Below are 26542 nucleotides of genomic sequence, written 5' to 3' on the forward strand. Positions count from 1 at the left end.
GTACGCCCAAAATAATACACACAATAAATTCTATGGAACATACTCACAAGTCATTTGCTTTATTTTCTTTTTTTTTTGTTTTTTTACTATCAGTTTAAAAGCTTTTAAATTACTCCAGATTTCTTTCCTTCAAAAACGTATGGACTGTTGCTGCATATATAAAAGTTGTAAGGAAGACGTTGCCTCGTTGCGACCTGGGCTTTCTTCTTGCTAGTTATTCTCCCAGAAGAAAAGGCTCAGGAATATTAGTTCACAGCAGGCAATGAAGCACGCATCTACTCTCCTTGGTGGTAGGATTTGAAAAGGAAGACTTTCATGTTGGATTCCATGACATTATTCCAAAGAAGCTAGCATTGCATTTTTATTCAAAATCAATGGCAGTTTTGTACGAAAGCAAATTTAATGAAGTATAAAATGCAACAAATATAATGTATGAACGAGAATAAAAACAGGATACAAAAATATACATGGGGTTACATAATTGTTGATACGAAAAAATTCTAACAATTTGATCCAAACCGAATGTGTAATATAAGTGAAGAAAAAAGAAAGGCAAGTAATAATTTAACATTGACATGAATTGGTCATACATCAGTCGTCGATATCAAAACTAAAAGTGTAAAAATGTAGGAAGATATCATCTCCCCTTATTTAATATATGCATACACGGATAATAAAATTTGGTTCATTTATTGCTCAAAATTTTTGTTTCTTGTTTTCTAAATGGAGTCTTCTTGCAGACAAATGCATGCATCTTGTGGTTGCTTCTTCTAGTTAGAAGAAAACTATCTTGTTCTGTTGTAGAGGGAGAGAGGAGAGAAAGATGGGATGTCTGCTTATTTTGAGTGAATGTTAATATTTACGGTACCTCAGCCTTTTTGGGGGAATTATAAAATAAAAGCAGAAACGTACCTTTTTATATTTTCATCACATCTCTTGACCGTGTCAGCTCACCTAGAACAAAAAGCTCATAACAATGCAAGACTCATTCTCCGAGACAATTTGGACTTTATTGGTTTTATAGTCGAATGGTGTGCTCCCGTTCTCTATCCCTAGGAGGTCAGGGATTTCTTTATTGATTCATCTGCCATACATAGCTGCCTCTCGTCACTCCACGAGAGCGCTTAAGCTGATGACTGTTTGTCAGATTTGAAACTTGAACTCAACTCACAACTGACTAAAAAGTCCCCATGTGCGTTTCTATTTATATCAGGATGTATGTATGTGGGGTTGTAATTCCTGTTAACCGCTCGTACCCAAAATAAACTCACTGACCTGTCTCGCAACACAGGTGCATGCTCTGTCATCGGAAGTTCTGGGTTTTATCTATATCATTGGTAACCTTTGTTGACTCCTTTGCACTCCCTGGCACAAACAAGTTGTATTCAACCCAGCACATTGTTAATCACGCTATTCATGTCGTATAACAATCTCTTCATTGGACATTGTATGATCATATGCACACACATATTTTAAGCATAATCACGTTGACACACTGGTTCCCATTGGATCACCAAAGTTAAGCAATGCTGAACCTGGTCAATACTAAATGGGTGAACATTTAGGATTTCCAAGTGCTGTATGTGCTCTCTGTTTACCTTGGCATTGTTTCCAGTTGTCCTGGACTTCTCCTTGCCACTGAACTCAAACAATGCGGATTCAGGAGAGGCATGGTTGGGATTGCGCAACCTTTGCCTCACAATTACATGCGTAACTGCCTCTACAGTGGGTATCCTTTGTCTTTCGAGACTGAATGGAGGCATCGATATATTTTAAGCCTAACTTCCATTTTGAAGCACAATAAAATATGAGATAATAATGTCACTCTTCATCATGGGGCATGTTGAATTGTAGCATACCTGGCAAGGTGAGGAAGAGTAAGATATGTTACTGGCATATTAAGCCTCTGCCTTTCCTTATTTAACTGTATAGTTTTATTCTTTCCCTTTAAAAAAACCTTCGATAAGGGACTCAGTTCATATGGCTATACTAAGTTGCTATCTATTGTTGTAAAGTGCTTGGTGGATAGGGTGGTTGTGAGAAGGCCACACATGCATCAGCAGGATGCAACTCCATCTCACATTTCCAAGAAAAGCGCAGAAGTGGTTCTCTGAGAACTTCCATGATTTTACTGTTCTTAATATCTACTCCTTCAACTGGTCTGATTGCAAACCCATAGACTATTATGTGTAGAGCATAGTTGAGAAAGCCACCCATCGTACCGCCTGATGCATCAAGGTCGAGTTGATTGCTAGGATCAAACTCGTGTTCATTCTTTTCATGTTCAGAATTGCTGAAACAGAAAACTGTATCAATTGCATCTTTTTAAATTCTTATCCCTCTTGGAAATTTGTTAAAACTACTCCTGGTATCTCTTCCTTCATACACATGTATATCATGACTCGAGCTTAATTCATTTCTCTGCCTTTTAACATCATCTTTTGTATAATGCATTTTTGATGAGATGTAGTGACACTCAAGGATTGGATACAATGATTTCATATCATATCTACCCTTAACATTTACAAACTGGTGGCGGGCCTCTACTCAAAGTAATACACTAATTTTCTTTATGTTTGAAGAGGCAATATACCCTATTTAAAAATCACAGTACTTTTGAAGGAATTTAAAAGTAGGTTTAATTCTGTAAAATGAATGTGGTATTGTGATGATGGAGTCTAGTTTAAAGTAAGGGTTTTTTTTTTTGTTTTTTAACGAGGAGTTATTTTAATGCTAAACCAAATTATTGGATAGGATTCTATCGGTGGAATGATTTTGAAGCGTAAATTTATAAAAATAGATAAAATGTGATATGACTATCCATCTCTCCCCAAACAATTTTAGCCTTCTCAATTTATAATCTAGTTGCAAATAAAGATAAAAAACAATACACCATATATTTATGTATAAACCACAGTATTTTGAAGGTTTCTGCGAATTTAATCTCCTAGTTCTAATGGTGAAAGGGTGCAGAAAAAAGATGTAAACCTCCAAGATGGTGTGATAACATACTTTAAAGACAGTTATTACATGATAGATTGCATTTCTACACTGTGCAGAGAAAACAGACGATGAAGATGAGGATTATCAGGTTGATGATGATGATGATTCCTTACCAAAAAGGCAGTCACTTCCTTCATATCCTGCTTCACATATGCCATCATAGCAACTTCCATCTTTACTGCAATTTTTGTAGTTTGCACAATGACAAGTATATGCACAGTTACGGCCAAATTTACCAGGTGAACATTCTAGAAAATAGAATAAACAAATCATTATTTTACACAATGTCTCCACCCAGTTTTGTTCAGGTGAACTTTTATTTTTTTTATTTTGTTTCTCTTTTTGATTTTTTGTAATCATTTATTTTATTATTTTACCATTTGTAAATAAGATTTTAAAAGTTAAATGTAATTATAACAGTATTATTAAATTAAAAGTTAAATGTAATTATTACAGTATCATTAAATTATTGATTAAACCAAATTGTAAAAGTTTGGATCTATTTATAAACTTAGTGGATGCAAAAAGCTTGCCAAACTTTCAAGATTTTCAGAATTTTAAAGCTTGTTTGAATGAATTTCTTTTCAACAGTTTAAATGCTTTAAAATTCTTTAAAATTCTGAACAGTCACAGAGTTCATTATTCGTTATTTTTCAACTATTTATAAAAAGATACAAATGATCAACTTGTTTATAAAGAAACCAAAATGAATTCCGGTGAATTTAATTTCATAATTGTTGTGGCTGACTACCTGTGTTACCTCCGCATGAACTGATCTATAGACAATAAATACCAGAAACCAAAACCATTTGGCAGAAGTCGATATCTGGTGCACCAACCAAGGTTGTTGGGCAGCTGGACAAACAGCCCTCACTTTTATACGTTCCTGTCAATACATTTTCTTACTCTATTCCCGTGTTCTGTTTTATCTTGTGATCCCTTAAACATAACAGCGTCATAACAATAATTAAATACGATTGCTAACATCTCGTTTGATTTTACATTGTTGCATTTTTACCTTCAAATATTCAATTAACAGTAAATGAACAAACACATTAATTCAGTATGTAATTATGAAAGTTACACTGATATGGGAAATACACATATGCACATGTAAAGTGGTTGCATTATTTTATTATATATCAAAAAAAAAATAAGAATAAAACAGCATAAGGAAACACAATAAAAACAAGCTTAATGCAAATGTAGGAGAGAAATAAAGGTGAACATAGAATACGAGTTTGGTCATCATGAGAATTAGATTCTTTTACAGTTGAAGTTGGAGGAGTTAACTCCCAGAATTCCAAATCTTTTCTGCCACCAATGATACCATAATTAAACAGGCAAGAAATCTAAGAGCAAGGTTTTCAATTTTCACTGCTAAAACCACCCCTTCGCATATTTCTTTGATAAGTGATTTCTCTCAGTTCAGTGGTTTCTGACCTGTTTACACAACTTTTCTGTAGCATTGCGGCTGAGACTGAGTAAGCAATAGTCACCGACAAACAAGCTCAAAGACAAAGCAGTGAGCAACTTGAGTTAACTTCACTAAATAGATAATATTAATACAGGATGATCAAAAATGCCTGTATACTTAGTTTACTCAAATTATCATCCACAGCTTTAACAAACTCTATTATAGTTTTATACAGTTTTGTTAAATCAATAATTTAATCATCTAACATTTACAGTATAACCATAAAATTTAACTTAGTTTTTTGTCATGCATTTCTATAAGAATTTGCTTTTGTTTTTTGTATTCGTAGCCTTTGAAGAATCTGGATCTTTCTACCAGTTTTGTCGAATTCTATTTGGAGTAATTAATGGAGTAGCAAACTTCTAATAAGTCATCGACGATATCAAAGAGAAGACCTTCAAGGAACCTTCGCCTACATCAACGCAAAATGTTGCTGCAGATGCCTTGTTTTGAATTTATCCTTCCACAGCCATCTACTGACAAATTACACTCCTTTCACACAGACTTATGCCATCCGGGGGCAGGGGTAACCAGAATACTACATTTCGTCAGAACCAAAAACCTGTCATACTCTGTGGAGAATGTGAGAGCAGTTACAAAGACCTACCAGGTTTTTCTGAAGTACAACCTAGGTTCCTCAAGGTGACACCTCAGAATCTCATAAAAGCAAGTCAGTCATTTAAAACAATAAGTGTAGACTTCAAAGAACCATTACATTCAAATTCTTGCAACCAATACATACTGACAGTTATTGACGAATACTTTCACTTTCCCTTCATGCCAATGTTTCAGCTGCAACTGTCTGAAACACCTAATTAGCTCATTCTCCATATTTGGAAATCCTTTTGTACATTCTGATCGTGGTACAGTTTTCATGTCGAACGAACTAAAGAAATTCTTGCTTTCTTGAGGCATTCTTACTAGTCGAATGACTGACTGTAATCCTCAAGGTAACGGATAATTGGAAAGATGTAACTATCATCTGGCAAACGGTGAGCCCGGCTCTACGGTCGAGAAACCTCCATATTACAAATTGGGAAAGAGTATTAGATGTAGCCTTCCATAGCATTCGTCCATTGCTTTCCACCTCCACTAATTGTACTCCCCACAAAGTCTCATCAATTTCCAAAGTGAATTGGCCATTGAAGATTTCAGGCCAACCTGGTTAACAAGTGCTAAGTCTGTCCTTTGAAAGCAACATGTACACGGAAGAAAATATGAGCCCCTAGTTGAGACCAGAGACCGACTTGAAGTCAATCCTAACTATGCTCATGTTTGTTTCAATAATGGACGAGAGATGGCAGTGTCCCTACACTACTTATTTCCAGTGGGTGATAGGACGTGCAATTTGGAGGCAGAACTAAATTCTTTGTCGAAGAATCAACAGCAACAGAATGCACATCTGTAGTCCAACAATTCAGATTCTTTGCCAAATGCGCTCAAAAACTCCATCCTCGAGAATTCGAGTCCTACTCCTTCTCACTCAAATGATCGACAGAGGAGATCATTAGAAGATGATGAGGTGCTGAATATTTGATGCTCTACGAGTTGGTCAGTCTTCCATATTTAGCTGAAAACTATCAGTTTTGAACTTTTGTTTCTTTTATTTCTTTTTTTTTTTCAGTTTAAACAGACCCACTCCTGAGATTCTATGTAGCCTTACGTCCCAAGACAATCATATGGTCTTGAACTTTACTCAGCAATGGAGAATGTGATAAATAAAAAATTAAAAAAAAAAAAAACACTTTAACTTCTGCTTATGCTCTCCAGAAGCGAGTAACTTCCCTTGTGCTTTTTTTGTTATTAAATCAACTGCAGTACTCGTAGTGTAGTTCTCAGTAAAATAAATCTTTCAAGCATCCTCAGACTTTTTCATTACAATAAAATAATCCTTTTGAAACTAAAACAAACAATTTGAAAAATAAAATAATTTTAAAAATTATAGTAATGTCAAAATATTTAAATTCTAAAACATTGACAAACTATATTCATCAACATTTACATTTATTTTTGTTGTTGAGCAAAATTTAATTTTATTTCTTTCACACCACACGTCCCATTATTATTAATCAATATTTAAATTTAATTTTGTCGTTGAGCAAAATTATATATTATTTCTTTCATACCACACGTCCCATTATTATTAATCAATATTTAAATTTAATTTTGTCGTTGAGCAAAATTATATATTATTTCTTTCACACCACACGTCCCATTATTATTAATCAATATTTAAATTTAATTTTGTCATTGAGCAAAATTATATATTATTTCTTTCACACCACACGTCCCATTATTATTAATCAATATTTAAATTTAATTTTGTCGTTGAGCAAAATTATATATTATTTCTTTCACACCACACGTCCCATTATTATTAATCAATATTTAAATTTAATTTTGTCGTTGAGCAAAATTATATATTATTTCTTTCACACCACACGTCCCATTATTATTAATCAATATTTAAATTTAATTTTGTCGTTGAGCAAAATTATATATTATTTCTTTCACACCACACGTCCCATTATTATTAATCAATATTTAAATTTAATTTTGTCATTGAGCAAAATTATATATTATTTCTTTCACACCACACGTCCCATTATTATTAATCAATATTTAAATTTAATTTTGTCGTTGAGCAAAATTATATATTATTTCTTTCACACCACACGTCCCATTATTATTAATCAATATTTAAATTTAATTTTGTCGTTGAGCAAAATTATATATTATTTCTTTCACACCACACGTCCCATTATTATTAATCAATATTTAAATTTAATTTTGTGGTTGAGCAAAATTAAATTTTATTTCTTTTACACCACATGTCCAATTATTTTGCAAAAATATTAAAATTTATTTTTGTTATTGAGCAAAATTAAATTTTATGTCCTTCAACCCAAACGTCGCATTATTATTCATCAATATTTAAATTTAATTTTGTCGTTGAGCAAAATTATATATTATTTCTTTCACACCACACGTCTTATTATTGTTCATCAATATTGAAATTTATTTTTGTCGTTGAGCAAAATTAAATTTTATTTCTTTCACACCACACGTCCCATTATTATTCATCAATATTTAAATTTATTTTTGTCGTTGAGCAAAATTAAATTTTATTTATTTCACACTACACGTCGCATTATTATTCATAAATATTTTAATTTATTTTTGTCGTTGCGCAAAATAAAATTTAATTTCTTTCACAGCACACGTCCCATTGTTATTCATCAATATTTTAATTTTTTTGTTGTCGAAGAGCAAAATCAAAGTTTATTTCTTTGACACCATATGTCTCAGTATTTCTCATCAATATTTAAATTTATTCCTCTCATTGAGCAAAATTAAATTATGTTTGTTTTACACCGCACGTCCCATTATTATTCATCAATATATAAATTTATTTTTGTCGTTGAGCAAAATTAAATTTAATTTCTTTCACACCACACGTCTCATTTTTACTCGTCAATCTTTAAATTTATTTTTGTCGTTGAGGAAAATAAATTTCATTTCTTTCACACCACACGTCCCATTACTCTTCATCTATATTTAAATATATTTTTGTCGTTGGGCAAAATTTAATTTTATTTCCTTCTCACCACACGTCCCATTATTATTCATCAATATTTAAATTTATTTTTGTTTTTGAGCAAAATTAAATTTTATTTCTTTCACACCACACGTCTTATTATTCATAAATATTTAAATTTATTTTTGCCGTTGAGCAAAATTAAATTTTATGTCCTTCAACCCAAACGTCGCATTAATATTCATCAATATTTAAATTTATTTTTTCGTTGAGCAAAATTAAATTTTATTTCTTTCACACCACACATCCCATTATTATTCATCAATACTTAAATTTATTTTTGTCGTTGAGCAAAATTAAATTTTATTTCCTTCACACCACACGTCGCATTATTATTCATCAATATTTAAATTTATTTTTGTCATTGAGCAAAATTAAATTTCATTTCTTTCACAGCACACGTCCCATTATTATTCATCAATAATTAAATTTATTTTTGTCGTCGAGCAAAAGTAAATTTTATTTCCTTCACACCACACATTCCATCATTCTTCATCTAAATTTAAATTTATTTTTGTCGTTGAGCAAAATTAAATTTCATTTATTTTTATCGTTGAAGAAAAATAAATTTTATTTCTTTCACACCACACGTCCCATTATTACTCATCAATATTTAAATTTATTTTTGTTGTTTAGCAAAATTAAATTTCATTTATCTTTATCGTTGAGGAAAATTTAATTTCATTTCTTTCACACCACACTTCCCATTATTATTCATCAATATATAAATATTTTTTATAATTAAATTTTATTTCCTTCACACCACACGTCCCAATCATTTTCATCAATATTTAAATTTATTTTTGTTGTTGAGCAAAATTAAATTTTATATCTTTTACACCACACGTGGCACACGTCCCATTATTATTCATCAATATTTAAGTTTATTTTTGTAATTGAGCAAAATTAAATTTTATTTCCTTCACACAACACATCCTATTATTATTCATCAATATATAAATTTATTTTTGTCGTTGAGGAAAATAAAATTTTATTTATTTCATACCACACTTCCCATTATTATTCATCAATATTTAAATTTATTTTTCTCATTGAGCAAAATAAAATTTAATTTCCTTCACACCACACGTCCCATTGTTATTCATCAATATTTTAAATTTTTTTGTTGTCGGAGAGCAAAATCAAAGTTTATTTCTTTGACACCATATGTCTCAGTATTTCTCATCAATATTTAAATTTATTCCTCTCATTGACCAAATTAAATTAAGTTTGTTTTACACCGCACGTCCCATTATTATTCATCAATATATAAATTTATTTTTGTCGTTGAGCAAAATTAAATTTCATTTCTTTCACACCACACGTCCTATTATTATTCATAAATAAAAAAAATTTATTTTTGTCGTTGAGGAAAATAATTTTTTTTTCTTTTACACCGCACGTCACATTATTATTCATCAATATTTTAATTTATTTTTGTCGTTGAGCAAAATTAAATTTCATTTCTTTCACACCACACGTCCTATTATTATTCATAAATAAAAAAAATTTATTTTTGTCGTTGAGGAAAATAAATTTTTTTTTCTTTTACACCGCACGTCACATTATTATTCATCAATATTTTAATTTATTTTTGTCGTTGAGCAAAATTAAATTTCATTTCTTTCACACCACACGTCCTATTATTATTCATAAATAAAAAAAATTTATTTTTGTCGTTGAGCAAAATTAAATTTTATTTCCTTCACACCACACGTCCAAATCATATTCATCAATACTTAAATTTATTTTTGTCGTTGAGGAAAATAAATTTTATTTCTTTCAAATCACACGTCTCATTATTATTCATCAATATTTAAATTTATTTTTGTCGTTGAGCAAAATTGAATTTTATTACTTTTACACCACACATCCCATTATTACTCATCAATATTTAAATTTATTTTTGTCGTTGAGCAAAATTAAATATTATTTCTTTCACACCACACATCCCATTATTATTCATCAATATGATCACATTATTATTACATCCCAACTAGTTTTGAAATATAGTTCAGTTCTTACCCGTTTGGCAATCATCTCCCTCGTATCCCTGTTCACATTTCTTATATTTGCAATTTCCATTTGTTTTATTACAATGATGCTTGTATTCACAATGACATGTCTCCAAACATCCAGCACCAAATTTACCATGCGGACATTCTGTAAAGAATCCAGATAATGCACAAATAAATTCAAAGTATAAACTTAAATCTGAAATCACATTTTCTTATGCTTAAAAAAAAAAAAAAAACATTAAAGGAGAAAAGTTAATGAAATAGATAGCTTGACAGGTAAATGATGAGGAATATTATAAAAGTATTGAAAATAATGAATGACATTAATAAAATCTGATGACTTACTAGAGTAGTTTATAACAAGTGCTTATTGACATTAGATTTGAAACTGATTATGTTGTAGACACCAGAGAAGCAAATTGTTAGAAATGTGTTCCCTATTTTGATGAAGAAAAAAAAAATTATTTATAGCAGTGATAGATGAATTAGTTTTATATTTAATGATTTCAATTTCAGTTCCAAATTTAATAAAAGAAAGTATTGCTAACTATTTTTATTAAAAAAGTAAAGAACCACCACAGCTATTAATTCTTAAGAAAAAGTCGCTCTGCAAAAATCTGCTAACTTCTCTATTTTTAATTCAACTGAAAATTTAAGATAAACAATTACGAATGTATTGTTACACATAGGAAAATCTGAAATTGAACACTATTTAAGGGTTTTTTTGTTGCATAAAAGATTACTTCAATTACTATCATTTAAAAAGTGTATTGTTACACATAGGATAATTTTAAACTGATCACCACTTTAAGAGGGTATTACACATAGCATCATCTTAAAGTGATCACCATTTTTCAAACTTTAACTTTTGACTAATCAATGAAAATAGATATAAAAGAAGATAGAAGTGGGCCCAGTTGTTTATTTAGATTTTCTGAAATACATAGTTCATCTTTTCTAATCCAAATTTTCTCATTGACCATCACATCTCCATTTCATAATATTATCGACTTCATTGCATTATTTTTGCAGGAATTGAAATAATGAGAATTTAGATCAATTCATGTTCTGATCAACTGAAATACCTCCTACTTTTGACTGATTAATGCAAATAGACAAAAAAAGGGGATAGAAGTAAACCCACTTGTATTTATTCGATTAATAAGGGTTTTATCACTCAATGAGGAACCCATCCCTGGACTTTAGCCATCTATCTCTCTCCCGAGCTCTCCACTGCCATGTGGGACGAATGCGTTGCCTCAGGTCGTCCCTCCACCTCATTCTTGATTTTCCCTTGACCCCTTATGTTCACTAGGTGTCCATTCTGTTGCACTGATAGACCATCTGTTGACATGTTGTCTGGTTACGTGCTCTGCTCATCTGTGCTTGGACGTCTTGATGGCAGTATTGATGTCAATAACTCTTGTTTGTTGGCGGATCCCGATGTTTGTCTTTCTGTCTTGTAGAGTGATACCCAACATTATCCAAGTCTTATGGTTATCATCTATTTTGTTCGCCTTTCATTTCTGAAGTTATGCTTACACTTTTGGGCTACTCACAATCAATGAATAAGGATTTTATCACTCAATAAGGAACCCCTCCCTGGACTATAGCCATCTATCTCCGCCCCCGAGCTACCTGATGCCATGAGGGACAAATGTGTCATACCAGGTCGTCCCTCCACCTTGTTCTTGGGCTTTCCTTTGGCCTTTTATGTTTATTAAGACTTTCTCAATACAAAAGGATGTAGTTATAAAATTGTTCATTTCAACATCTTCTGTGGCTGCCAGTCTAAATACTAAAGAACAAAAGAAGTAAATCACAAATATGACCCATTCAGGTTGACAAGCCAAAAACAATGAAATGTTTATCATCAAAACAATTGTGTCGGAAAGAATTTATTAAAAAGAAAATCTGCAATCTTTTCAAAAGTTTCTCCATGTCCACAATCATAAATGGGTGAAATGATTTTCAAGAACTCGAATAATATTTGCTAATTAATTGACATAAACGCCTGAAAATAATCTGTACAAATAAAAACTGCTGGATATGGAGTTAAAGGAAATGGTCCAATTCATTTAATTCATCCAAGGAAAGTGTCCAATTCATTTAATTCATCTAAGGAAAGGGTCCAATTCATTTAAGGAAATTGTCCAATTCATTAATTCATCTAAGGAAAGGGTCCAATTCATTTAATTCATCTAAGGAAAGGGTCCAATTCATTTAATTCATCTATGGAAAGGGTCCAATTCATTTAAGGAAATGGTCCAATTCATTTAATTCATTAAAGGAAATGGTCCAATTCATTTAATTCATTTAAGGAAATGGTCCAATTCATTTAATTCATTTAAGGAAATGGTCCAATTCATTTAAGGAAATGGTCCAATTCATTAAATTCATCAAAGGAAAGGGTCCAATTCATTTAATTCATCTAAGGAAAGGGTCCAATTCATTTAATTAATCTAAGGAAAGGGTCCAATTCATTTAATTACTCTAAGGAAAGGGTCCAATTCATTTAATTCATCTAAGGAAAGGGTCCAATTCATTTAATTAATCTAAGGAAAGGGTCCAATTCATTTAATTCATCTAAGGAAAAGGTCCAATTCATTTAATTACTCTAAGGAAAGGGTCCAATTCATTTAAGGAAATTGTCCAATTCATTAATTCATCTAAGGAAAGGGTCCAATTCATTTAATTCATCTAAGGAAAGGGTCCAATTAATTTTAGGAAGGGTCCAATTCATTTAATTCATCTAAGGAAAGGGTCCAATTCATTTAATTCATTTATGGAAAGGGTCCAATTCATTTAAGGAAATGGTCCAATTCATTTAAGGAAATGGTCTAATTCATTTAATTAATCATAGGAAATGGTCCAATTAATTTAATTCATCTAAGGAAAGGGTCCAATTCATTTAATTAATCTAAGGAAAGGGTCCAATTCATTTAATTAATTTATAGAAAGGGTCCAATTCATTTAAGGAAATGGTCGAATTCATTTAAGGAAATGGTCCAATTCATTTAATTCATTTAAGGAAATGGTCCAATTCATTTAATTCATTTAAGGAAATGGTCCAATTCATTTAAGGAAATGGTCCAATTCATTTAATTCATCTAAGGAAAGGGTCCAATTCATTTAATTCATCTAAGGAAAGGGTCCAATTCATTTAATTCATCTAAGGAAAGGGTCCAATTCATTTAATTCATCTAAGGAAAGGGTCCAATTCATTTAATTCATTTATGAAAAGGGTCCAATTCATTTAAGGAAATGGTCCAATTCATTTAAGGAAAGGGTCCAATTCATTTAAGGAAATGGTCCAATTCATTTAATTCATCTAAGGAAAGGGTCCAATTCATTTAATTCATCTAAGGAAAGGGTCTAATTCATTTAATTCATCTAAGGAAAGGGTCCAATTCATTTAAGGAAATTGTCCAATTAATTAATTCATTTAAGGAAATTGTCCAATTAATTAATTCATCTAAGGAAAGTGTCCAATTCATTTAATTCATCTAACGAAATGGTCTAATTCATTTAATTCATTTAAGGAAATGGTCCAATTCATTTAATTCATCTAAGGAAAGGGTCCAATTCATTAATTAATCTAAGGAACTGGTCCAATTAATTTAATTCATCTAAGGAAAGGGTCCAATTCATTTAATTCATCTATGGAAAGGGTCCAATTCATTTAATTCATCTAAGGAAAGGGTCCAATTCATGTAATTCATTTATGGAAAGGGTCCAATTCATTTAAGGAAATGGTCCAATTCATTTAAGGAAATGGTCCAATTCATTTAATTCATTTAAGGAAAGGGTCCATTTCATTTAATTCATCTAAGGAAAGGGTCCAATTCATTTAATTCATCTAAGGAAAGGGTCCAATTCATTTAATTCATCTAAGGAAAGGGTCCAATTCATTTAAGGAAATTGTCCAACTCATTAATTCATCTAAGGAAAGGGTCTAATTTATTTAATTCATCTAAGGAAAGGGTCCAATTCATTTTAGGAAAGGGTCCAATTCATTTAATTCATCTAAGGAAAGGGTCCAATTCATTTAATTCATTTAAGGAAATGGTCCAATTCATTTAATTCATCTAAGGAAATGGTCCAATTCATTTAATTCATCTAAGGGAAGGGTCCAATTCATTTAATTCATCTAAGGAAACGGTCTAATTCATTTAATTCATCTAAGGAAAGGGTCCAATTCATTTAATTCATCTAAGGAAAGGGTCCAATTCATTTAATTCATCTATGGAAAGGGTCCAATTCATTTAAGGAAATGGTCCAATTCATTTAATTCATTTAAGGAAATGGTCCAATTCATTTAATTCATTTAAGGAAATGGTCCAATTCATTTAATTCATTTAAGGAAATGGTCCAATTCATTTAAGGAAATGGTCCAATTCATTTAATTCATCTAAGGAAAGGGTCCAATTCATTTAATTCATCAAAGGAAAGGGTCCAATTCATTTAATTCATCTAAGGAAAGGGTCCAATTCATTTAATTCATCTAAGGAAAGGGTCCAATTCATTTAAGGAAATTGTCCAATTCATTAATTCATCTAAGGAAAGGGTCCAATTCATTTAATTCATCTAAGGAAAGGGTCCAATTCATTTTAGGAAAGGGTCCAATTCATTTAATTCATCTAAGGAAAGGGTCCAATTCATTTAAATCATTTATGGAAAGGGTCCAATTCATTTAAGGAAATGGTCCAATTCATTTAAGGAAATTGTCTAATTCATTTAATTCATCTAAGGAAATGGTCCAATTCATTTAATTCATCTAAGGAAAGGGTCCAATTCATTTAATTCATCTAAGGAAAGGGTCCAATTCATTTAATTCATCTAAGGAAAGGGTCCAATTCATTTAATTCATCTAAGGAAAGGGTCCAATTCATTTAAGGAAATTGTCCAATTCATCAAAGGAAAGGGTCCAATTCATTTAATTCATCTAAGGAAAGGGTCCAATTAATTTTAGGAAAGGGTCCAATTCATTTAATTCATCTAAGGAAAGGGTCCAATTCATTTAATTCATTTATGGAAAGGGTCCAATTCATTTAAGGAAATGGTCCAATTCATTTAAGGAAATGGCCCAATTCATTTAATTCATCTAAGGATATGGTCCAATTCATTTAATTCATCTAAGGAAAGGGTCCAATTCATTTAATTCATCTAAGGAAAGGGTCCAATTCATTTAATTCATTTATGGAAAGGGTCCAATTTATTTAAGGAAGTGGTCCAATTCATTTAAGGAAATTGTCCAATTCATTTAATTATTTTAAGGAAATGGTCCAATTAATTTAATTCATTTAAATCATTTATGGAAAGGGTCCAATTCATTTAAGGAAATGGTCCAATTAATTTAATTCATTTAAGGAAATTGTCCAATTCACTTAATTCATCTAAGGAAAGGGTCCAATTCATTAATTCATCTAAGGAAAGGGTCCAATTCATTTAATTAATCTAAGGAAAGGGTCCAATTCATTTAATTCATCTAAGGAAAGGGTCCAATTCATTTAATTCATCTAAGGAAAGGGTCCAATTCATTTAAGGAAATGGTCCAATTCATTTAAGGAAATGGTCCAATTCATTTAAGGAAATGGTCCAATTCATTTAAGGAAATGGTCCAATTCATTTAATTCATCTAAGGAAAGGGTCCAATTCATTTAATTCATCTAAGGAAAGGGTCCAATTCATTTAATTCATCTAAGGAAAGGGTCCAATTCATTTAAGGAAATTGTCCAATTCATTAATTCATCTAAGGAAAGGGTCCAATTCATTTAATTCATCTAACGAAATGGTCTAATTCATTTAATTCATTTAAGGAAATGGTCCAATTCATTTAATTCATCTAAGGAAAGGGTCCAATTCATTAATTCATCTAAGGAAAGGGTCCAATTCATTTAATTCATCTAAGGAAAGGGTCCAATTCATTTAATTCATCTAAGGAAAGAGTCCAATTCATTTAATTCATCTAAGGAAAGGGTCCAATACATTTAATTCATCTAAGGAAAGGGTCCAATTTATTTAATTCATTTATGGAAAGGGTCCAATTCATTTAAAGAAATGGTCCAATTCATTTAATTCATTTAAGGAAAGGGTCCAATTCATTTAATTCATCTAAGGAAAGGGTCCAATTCATTTAATTCATCTAAGGAAAGGGTCCAATTCATTTAATTCATCTAAGGAAAGGGCCCAATTCATTTAAGGAAATTGTCCAATTCATTAATTCATCCAAGGAAAGGGTCCAATTCATGTAATTCATCCAAGGAAAGTGTCCAATTCATTTAATTCATCTAAGGAAAGGGTCCAATTCATTTAATTCATTTAAGGAAATGGTCCAATTCATTTAATTCATCTAAGGAAATGGTCCAATTCATTTAATTCATCTAAGGGAAGGGTCCAATTCATTTAATTCATCTAAGGAAAGGGTCCAATTCATATAAGGAAATTGTCCAATTCATTAATTCATCTAAGGAAAGGGTCCACTTCCGTTTAATTCATCTATGGAAAGGGTCCAATTCATTTAAGGAAATGGTCCAATTCATTTAATTCATCTAAGGAAAGGGTCCAATTCATTTAATTCATCTAAGGAAAGGGTCCAATTCATTTAATTCATCTAAGGAAAGGGTCCAATTCATTTAATTCATCTAAGGAAAGGGTCCAATTCATTTAATTCATCTAAGGGAAGGGTCCAATTCATTTAATTCATCTAAGGAAAGGGTCCAATTCATTTAATTCATCTAAGGAAAGGGTCCAATTCATTTAATTCATCGGTTTGAAGATGTTCAATTTAAAAACTAACGTGCACAGCAAAATGGCAAGTAACCTCATCTTGTTGAAAAATTGCATTGTTTTTCAGTCTTTTGGAAGCTGAGGAATAAAGATATGTTGCAAAATACAAGTTCTACATTCTTTTACATTGCACACAGATTTTATGATTTAGCTGGATACCAAACTGCCTTTTCTGTTCATTATTTAAGGATCAACACTCACTTTTTAACAATGTGGTTTTATACAAAGTAAAAGTTTAGAAAAATTAACTGAGATTCTAAGAGAAAAAAATGATTTGTCGCCATTGAAAAACATGGCAGAACAAAAATAAAACTTAGAATACCGCCTGATATTTTCACAAACTGTCAAAGAGAAAACTATTGTCTGCATATTATAGTTACCAGTACTGCAGCTAGGTCCATAGTATCCTCTTTCACATTTTCCACTACTGCATTTGCCATGCATCTTATTACATTTTGTTTGGTTTGCACAATGACAGGTCTCCACACAATTACTGCCAAATTTCCCATCCGGACATTCTAGAAAGAGTTGAAAAGCACATGAGGAAATTTATGAAATACTACTAAACAAAAAACAAATATGAATACAGTTTGCTTGTTTTGTTTTATTTTTAATTTGATAGAAAAAAAAAAAACTTCATTTTTATTTTTATATTCATTCATATCTTTGCTTTTATCCTCAAAGCATGTCGGCCAATAAAACTTCCGACCATCTTTTAATGTATTTAATCCAACTGTGGAATTTGTATAGAATTTTGAAGAAGTTACAATAATCTGTTATAATTTAAAGTGTAAAGAATACAATCATAGATTACTTGTACCCAGTCATGGCTGACTGAATGGAAGCAAGCTACCTCCATGAATTAAAGAGTTCTGTTGGAAATTCTGTACAGCTTACAGCGACCGAAACGTGAGAATAGCACCTAAATAATTCAAATAATCGATCCTCATCTAAAGAATTCCAAAACAATTTATTTCTTATGGTTTTAGTATTTCTCGGCAGTTTTATAACTTGATAAATGTAAACGTTTCAAACGCTAAACGATGTCAACTTCATCCTCAGATTCATAATATCACAAAATGACATTCACCGATGAAGTCCTTTCTATAATAATTATATTATCATTCTAAAATACCATCCAAATTTATTTAAAAAAAAAAAAACTAGATCGGTGCTTATGCAGAGAAGTTACAATGCTATCTTTTAATAATATTTTCAAATTGTTAGGTGAAAATACAGAATAGTTACAAAGCACCCTCCTCATGTTAAGAATGGGTTTCTAAATAAAATTATTTCAGCATGGTATCTTCTCTGCATAAGTACCACTAGATCACATGTCTATTTATTATGCATACTATTAATATTTCATTCTTCCTCTCTTTCTTATCCTCATCTTTCTCTTCCGAATGATTATTAGCAAGAAATATATTTTAAAATGAAATACATGTGATACATTTACAAGCCAAAATTCAATGCAAAGATTTTGTAAAATGAACATTCGTTTGTTTAAAGAAACCAATTTTCAGGTATAGTCCAACCTTAATTTGTAGATCAAAAGTAGTAAACATGTAAAAATATAGAGAACCTTCAGGAGAAGTCCTTGTGGAACTTGGAATGAACTATATTAGCGAAAACAAATAACTAGCAGGGAGACCCGACGTTGCCCAGGATGAAATGATGATCAACGAATGTGCTACACTTCAAATATTTTTATTGTCATCGAACTTGGTAAAATCACTCATTCGTCAATCAAACCAATTGATTGCCTGGAAGCCAACACAGTACATCAAAAAGAAGCTCACGTGCCTCCCCGCAGTGACTGAATTCACAATGCATTATAGTCATTGCACTGTAAAGAACCTAATGTGGATTTTATTAAAGCATTTTTATATAATGATTTGAATTAAAGTTTAAAATACAAAAGTCAAGTGTCATGGTTTGATTGTGCCCTAAACAGAAACATTCATTTCAAACATTCTCCTGTTTTATCAAAGAAACTACTGTTGATTTTATATGGCAAGCCTTTTGCTTATGCAGTGATAAAACTTCTCAAATACATTTAGCCTGGATCAAAACGCTATCTTTGGTTAAAATAGGACTGTTCTCTCTTTAATGGGATTTTTTTCGATATTTATTGGAGATATTCTGATACAAAACCTACCTAAAAATATTGAAAGACACATAAAGTACATTTGTATGAAATTTTTAAAAAAATTAGCCCAGATGTTTTTGGAGTTCATAAGAAACTCTCTCTCACACACAAACACACATACAAAGCGCGTTTTATATATAAGTAAAGATTACTTACCATATTTAAAGCGTTGCTAATATGTATACATCACCTTATAAAATATTAAAAAAGAAAAATGATTTGAATAAAATTAGTTTCTATTTCTCTGGACTTTTTTTGAACATCACATTTCTTGTATGCTTACCAGTTTGGCAGTTATATCCCATGTATCCTACATAGCAGTTTCCTTTACTGCATTTCCCATCGGAGGGACTGCATTTACCCGTATAACAATGACATGTTTGTGAACAGTTAATGCCAAACTTATCATAAGGACATCCTGAAAAGAATAAAAATATACATACACTAAAAAACAAAGATGATCAGACTTTGAGTTACAACTAAATATACAATCAGATTAGAAACAAACAAATATACAATCATTAGAACCATCAAGATTAGAAATAAACATACCTTTTTATTATATTTTTTAAGCATGGAAATACACAAATTTAAAAATTAAAAAAGAAAAATAGGTAGTTTTACATTATACTGTCAGCACCATTTTTTAATGTATTTCACTTAACTGTCGCTAGGTGGCACTTCTCATAAAAGAGCAGGTGCCACAAAATAAAACTATATTTTATTACTTTAATTCAAAAAAATGTTTCGGAAAAAAAAAAAAACAATAAAGATCTAATGCTGTTTTAATTCTAAAAATGTTTCATTTAAATTATTAAATTGTTTTGAAAAAAAAAATCCAATTTTACTTTAATTCAAAAGTTGTTTTATTAAAATTATGTTTTCTTACGCAGACTTTTCAATAAATGATTTTAGAATTTATATTTTGATACATTTTTTTACAATAAATGTTTTAGTTTTTAAATATTTTTGTGTTCAGAAAAAAATCTTGCTTGCTCGCCCCCTAACAATGGCGCCGTCCGTGTAACGCAGAAGTGCGGAAAAATATAATATACTAATGAACTTGTGCACAGGCGTTTCCCGGGAAAATGGAAGAACCCAACAAACTCATGCTACAACTCCTGAACTCCAAACAAATATTTTACTTTTTAAAAATTGTTTATAATTGTAGTGCTCTTATGAATAATAATGAACATTTAATCATTATTTCCGAATAATGAAAGAGCATCCTCGCAGCAATGTATTTATGTCGAATGGGTGAATTTGGGGTAGGAAGAGGCCGTTAAATAATTGTGTCTATACACAAACACTGAAAGAAAAGTAATATTTAATAAGAATAAGTATTTTTAAATGAGGTAATTTTTTAAAGTATTTTTTTAAAGATGATGAGCATTTAATTAAAAAAGTTTGCAAATATTTACAAAGAAAATTGGCTCTTAATTTGAATAATAATTAATATCCAAATAAAATTTAAACTGAAGTGGAAAATAAAATAGAAATTAAATGCCTAAAAAAATGTAAAAAACACTGGAGGGAAGGTACTATTTCATATGATAGAATGTATTCACTGCACCACTGATAAAAAATATAAAGTTGTTTGTTTCTTTAACTACCGACTAAGAGTTGATTGATTCAATCCGAAATATAATCCTAACATAAATATTAACCACATTTAATATCACTTAATTTTGGCCATCTGACAGTGATACTTTTTATTCCCAAATAAAATTTTAGTTTACTTCTAAGTTTTATATGTTAAAAAGTACATCCGACACATATTTTATTGCATTCATTCACTTTATAATAATTTGTTATTAAATTATTAACTTCATTGAATTATTTTTGGATGGATTGAATTTTTTTATGAACTGAAATACCTTCCACTTTTTTGGATGAATTCATTTTCTGATCAACTGAACTACCTTCCACTTTTGACTGATTAACACAAACAGACAAAAAAGGGATAGAAGTAAACCTAGTTTTATTTATTAAAACTTTCTCAATATAAAAGGATGTAGTTGTTAGAATAGTTAATATCTTCTGTGGTTGCCAATCTAATTACTAAAGGATTTAGGGAGAAGACAATCACAAATATGATCCATTCATGTTGACAAGCCAGAAACAATGAAAGAAATGCTCATCAAAAGCATATATCTTCTACATTTATAGACAGGATGTTTGTAAAGTCTGTGTGCAAAAGAAACAATTTCTAATTTTTTAAAAAGTATTTGTGTTAGGAAGACTGTAAAGAGTATTAAAAAGAACCTTTTCAAAAGTTTCTCCATGTCCACCAACATCAGTAATAAATGAGTTTGCACATGTGTTCATCAAAATATCTAATGAAATCAAACCTAGTAAACAAAGGTCAAAGGAAAGGGTACACTTCATTTAATCTATCCGTTAGAAAATTTTTGATTTAAAAATTAACGCACATAGCAAAGTGATAAGGCACTCCATATTTTCTTTTAGTCTTGTCCAAGTTGACCTATTTGAAACAGCATTCATCTGTAGTTGGTCCAGGTTGGGGTGCAGGTCAACTATAATTTATCAGGCAGGTTTTATTTTGTCCACCACATTTTTTTTTCAACCCTAAAAGGAAGCTTCGGCAATTGCTTAATAGATGAACTTTTCTAGTTAATGACAAAGGATATAACCCAGTCAGTATAAATGTCTTATGAGAATGACTTGTTGAAGCTAATTCATTTTGCAGCAGAAATATACTGTGTTCTTTGAAATGAAATACTGCCATCGGATATATAGAGGATGCAATGCAGGCAATCGAAAGTTTCTAATTGCTTAATGTCTTTGATTCTCATTGGCCAGGACTCCCTGTTCTAAAGAAAGATAATTTGCACCATCACATGATAGATTCTTACTTTGGTATTCTGCCTTATGTCAGATCTTGACCAGAGCCAGGATCGGTAGAAGGCAAAGTTGCAGCCAATAGTGACAATGGGGGAAACTCTTTTAAGGCATTCAAAGTGACCCAGTTAATCACCTAAGTGAAAAATGATGGGATCCTTGCTGAATGCCAGACTGTATTAAAAGGGTTCCAAAACCTTACTGTATCTTTGTATGGAAGATAGTGTTGAATGCTTGAAGACTGGGAGGTTTAGGAGGAATAGCATCTGCTTGCATGCAGTGGTTGCCAGAATTGAATGCAACAGTGAAATCAGTAAAACAGATGACTGACTTTTGTTCAAAGCATCAACAATGTTAACGGATTTGTCTTAAGGTGAAGATTTGATCAGTGCAGTCATGGCCCAAATGAAAACTATAAGTTTGGCCTGATTCTGGAATGATGTTCTGATTGGAATCAACTCAGAAGAATATTTTTTGCTTTTTTTAATGAAGTGTAATTCTAAATATATGGCATAATCACGTTGAAACACTTGTTCCCATTAGATCACCAAAGTTAAGCAACGTTGAACCTGGTCAGTACAAAAATGGGTGACCATTTGGAAAATCTTGGCATGGTTTCCAGTTGTCTGGCACTTCTCCTTGCCACTGGACTCAAGCAGTTCCGATTCAGGAGAGGTGTGGCTGAGAATTGCACAACCCTTGCCTCACAATTACTTGCGCAGCTACCCTTACAGGAGTTATCCGTCGTCTTTCAAGACTGAACAGAGGCTTCCATTTCCAATTCTAAATAAGCACCACTTTTTCTTCTGTAAAAATAATTGTCACTGTGAGCTAAATATTCTTTAAATAAAACAAATGTGTTCCTTTGTTTAAAATTGCAGCCAAAAAAAAAAAAAAAAAAAAATCTTTGTCCAACCATAAATATGATTGTCAGATAAATATCATTTACACCAATAAAATTATTTGAAATTTCTGTAAAATTGTACTGTTTTAATCGACAGACGAGATAATTTGCTTTTGGAATGAGTAAAGTTTGAATAGTTTACCTTAGCAACATCAGAGTAATAACCAATGGTTGTCATTTTTAAACGTATATGAAAGGTGATAATGTATTGGGGGAGGGAGGTCAGCTTTAGCCGGTCATAAAATATGCTTGAATATGATATTTTGATTTGTCTAGATTTTATATATATTACTATAGAGTCGGGATTTCAAAAGTAAAAAAGAGTATTTGAGTGCCATCAACTAGAATTGAAGCTGAAAGCAAAACTGTAGCATTCAAAGCTGCTGACGTTACCACTGTACCCACGTGACAGGCATATGAACTGATTAACAATTAAAAATAAACTAAGATGAATGTACAAAATATATTACGATTTTTTTTTCCAATTTTAATCCATTTTCAACTCCTTAAAAACTATTTTAACCGGCTAAAGACCCATAAAAGAGTGGCCCGTAAAAAACCCCCCATCATTTGAGGCCCCTAGCACCACTCTGTGACTTTTAATTTCGGAATAGATAGAGTTTAAAAATATGGAGACAGAAATATAGCCTTTTATATATTAGATTATAGAGATCATTTCACATTGGTTATAGTCAACTAGCATACTTCCTAACTTGCGGTGTAGCGCTACTAGAAGTGTTGACGAGGCAAATCAGTTTCTTTGCTTTTTTTTCTCTCATGCCTCTATATCCCCTGTAAATATTTTATTACGTTTTTCTGACAGTCTTTTCTTTTTTTAATACTCATTGACAAATTTTTTCGGTCTTATTTTAATTAAGAATTATTGAAATTAATTTTTTTCTTCTTAAAGAATTATGAAAACACATTTTGCGCTCTTTTTTTTTTTTAAAGGAATTATTGAAAACACTTTAAAGAATCTTTGAAAACTATTCTGTGAATATTATGTATTGGATATGTTTTTATGATGTTTGAAATTTTGTTATTTCTATTTTAATAATTTGTTATTTTGATTTCAATATTTTTATTTTTATACTTTCATAAACACATATTTACAGGGTGGGGAAGAGCAACTTGCTTATTTGAAATATCAATTAAAACACAAGTAATGCAGATAAACATGTAATTCTTCGAACTGCAACTAGTACAACATTTAAATTTTATTCTTTACTAATTTTAAAAATGATATCAGTGAGATGGTGTCCATTCTTTTCTGTACACAGAGTTATTCGAACTCTGAACTTTCGGTCAACTCTTTTCATCATATCAATGAGTATGTTGTCAACAGCTCGATGAGTGTTATTTTTCAGGTGAGTCAAGGTGCTAGGATGATTGATGTAGACAATTGATTTCAGATATACCCATAAAAAATAGTCACATGGTGATAAATTAGGGGAACATGCTGGCTAATGCAGATCACCCCTCAAGGAGATGCGATGTCCTGGAAAGTTATGCTGCAAAACAGTTGTTGATGTGCATGGTGTGTGTGTGCCGTGGCACCGTCCTGCTAGAACCACACATTTTCCACACCCATCTGGTTCAGTGTTGGCAGGAAACACTAATTGATCATGCTGACATAAGTCAAATGTCACTGATACTGCTTGTTCATTTTCTTCAAAAACCATGGACCAATTATGCCAACTCGCGATAAGTCACACCAAACAGTTACACGTAATGCATGTAGAGGAACTTTTTTTTTTTTTTATTACATTTTCACCCCAAACAAGGCACATTGCCACTCAGGTGTAGGGGGCTACTATCAGGGTCAGCAACTACAGGGACACTATGTAGGGATTTGGGCAGCAAGATGTCGGTTCACGTTGCACTTGAACTTCTGCATGTCAGTACAGTTAGGGAAGCATGATCCTGGAATGGAATTCCAGAGTCTAGCGGTTCTGGGGAAGAAACTACTGGAGTAGAAAGATTTTTTACATCTAGGGATTTCAACTGTATGGGGGTGGGATTTAGCTGCCTGTCGGGTTTGTCGAGGGTGTCTGCGTCGTGGGGGCACAAGTGTCTGCAGTTCGTCAGAGCATTCACCATTAAAGTACTTGTAGAACAGGCAGAGGGATGCAATGTTTCGTCGATGGGACAGAGGCTGAAGCTTAGATGCCAGTTCGGGGCTTATCAGATTGGCGACTCTTTTTTTAACCTTGTCTAGGAGCGAGAGACTAGTAGTAGACGCATCAGCCCAGATGTGACAACAATACTCCATACATGGGCGAATTGTGGCCTTATAGAGATACAGGATACTTTCAGGTGTCAGTAGTTTTCTAGCATGGTAGAGAGAGCCTACCTTTTTTGCAGCGGCCCTGACAATGTTTTCAATATAATTGTTCCAGCTCATGTTTCCTGTGAATGTTAGGCCAAGCAGTTTGAAAGATGTACTCTCAGACAGGGAGTCACTGGCCATTGCTATTGGTGGCAGAGAAGGTTTCTTGTAGTTATTGAAGGAAACCAGTTTGGTTTTGGCAGCATTGAATGTGACCATCCATTTATGTCCCCATTCCACTACAGATTGGAGGTCATCCTCTAGTGTTTTTGCCATTTCTTTAGATATGTGTTCATTTGTTTTCCTGTCATGCCTTTTATAGAGCATAGTGTCATCAGCATATATACCCATCTCAGAGGCAGTTTTGTCGGGGAGGTCATTAATAAATATCAGGAACAATAGAGGACCAAGAATAGACCCCTGAGGCACTCCCGCATTTATATCACACTGTTTAGATGTTCGACCGTCGAGGACAACCTGGATTTTTCTCCCGTCTAAGAAGGATTCAATTATGCTAAGTATTCTACCAGTGATACTGTATGATTTAATTTTCCTGAGGAGACCCTTGTGCCATACCCTGTCAAAAGCCTTAGATATATCTAGAGCTACCGCTCTGCCCTCCCCCGCTTTGTCCAGTGAATGGTATATACATTCAGAGATTACAGTGAGAATGTCAGCTGTGGAACGGGCTTGCCTAAATCCATATTGTTTGTCAGTCAGAAGTTTAGCGTCTGTAAGGTGCCGGACTAGAGCATGGTTAATTATGGTCTCAAATATTTTGGCGAAAAGTGGGAGGAGGCTAATGGGGCGATAATTTGATGGGTCAGTTCTTTCGCCAGAATTCTTGAATATTGGTACCACAGAAGCGGTTTTCCAACAGCCCGGGAAGCAAGATTCATTAAGGCATTTGTTGAAGAGTTTGGAGAGAACTGGAACTACTTCGGCTGAGCACTTTTTTAATAGCACAGCTGGGATGAGATCAGGTCCGCATGCTTTGGAAGTGTCAAGATTTCTTATGATAGCATGTACCTGAGCAGGGGTGATTTTTAGATCGTCTAGCGTGGTGTCTGTCCGCAAAGGAAAGTCAGGCAGGGGGTGGTTGGTAGGGTCCAGTGTGGAGTTCGAGGCAAACCGGCTGGCAAGCATATTAGCTTTGTCGGTTGCTGAGCAAACAACCTCGTGATTGTTGGTTAGTGGGGGAAGTGTTGATTCATGAAGTTCTCTGAGGTTTTCAAGACTCCAATAGTGCATGTTCTGCTTATTCATAAATTCAGAAAGATTGAAGTGAACCTCATCACTGAAGAGAACAAGTCTATCATCAGGCAAAGCCCAAATGCACCTCACATGCATTTTCACTAGCAATAAAATTGCATGAATTAAGTTCCTGCACTATACACAATTTGTATAGAT

The 26542-nt window shown here is 32.1% G+C and overlaps 1 protein-coding gene across 3 annotated transcripts in view; it reads right to left on the reverse strand.

Annotated features, from left to right (window-relative positions):
- LOC145248986 (uncharacterized) overlaps positions 1–26542 on the reverse strand; it is a 150242-nt gene that overhangs the window by 55920 nt on the left and 67780 nt on the right. For all 3 annotated transcript variants that reach the window (XR_013863442.1, XR_013863441.1, XM_080110825.1), the window contains exons 7-10: positions 19321–19455; positions 17266–17403; positions 10104–10241; positions 3117–3251 (exon numbers count right to left, since the gene is read on the reverse strand). Coding sequence is in view for 1 of the 3 variants with exons in the window: in XM_080110825.1 (XP_079966951.1) it covers positions 3117–3251; positions 10104–10241; positions 17266–17403; positions 19321–19455 (546 nt within the window). In the remaining 2 variants the exon portion in view is untranslated. The remainder of the gene's footprint in view (positions 1–3116; positions 3252–10103; positions 10242–17265; positions 17404–19320; positions 19456–26542) is intronic.

Source organism: Euprymna scolopes, chromosome 27 (assembly GCF_053919585.1).
Source record: "Euprymna scolopes isolate OS-2025 chromosome 27, ASM5391958v1, whole genome shotgun sequence".
NCBI lineage: Eukaryota > Metazoa > Mollusca > Cephalopoda > Sepiida > Sepiolidae > Euprymna > Euprymna scolopes.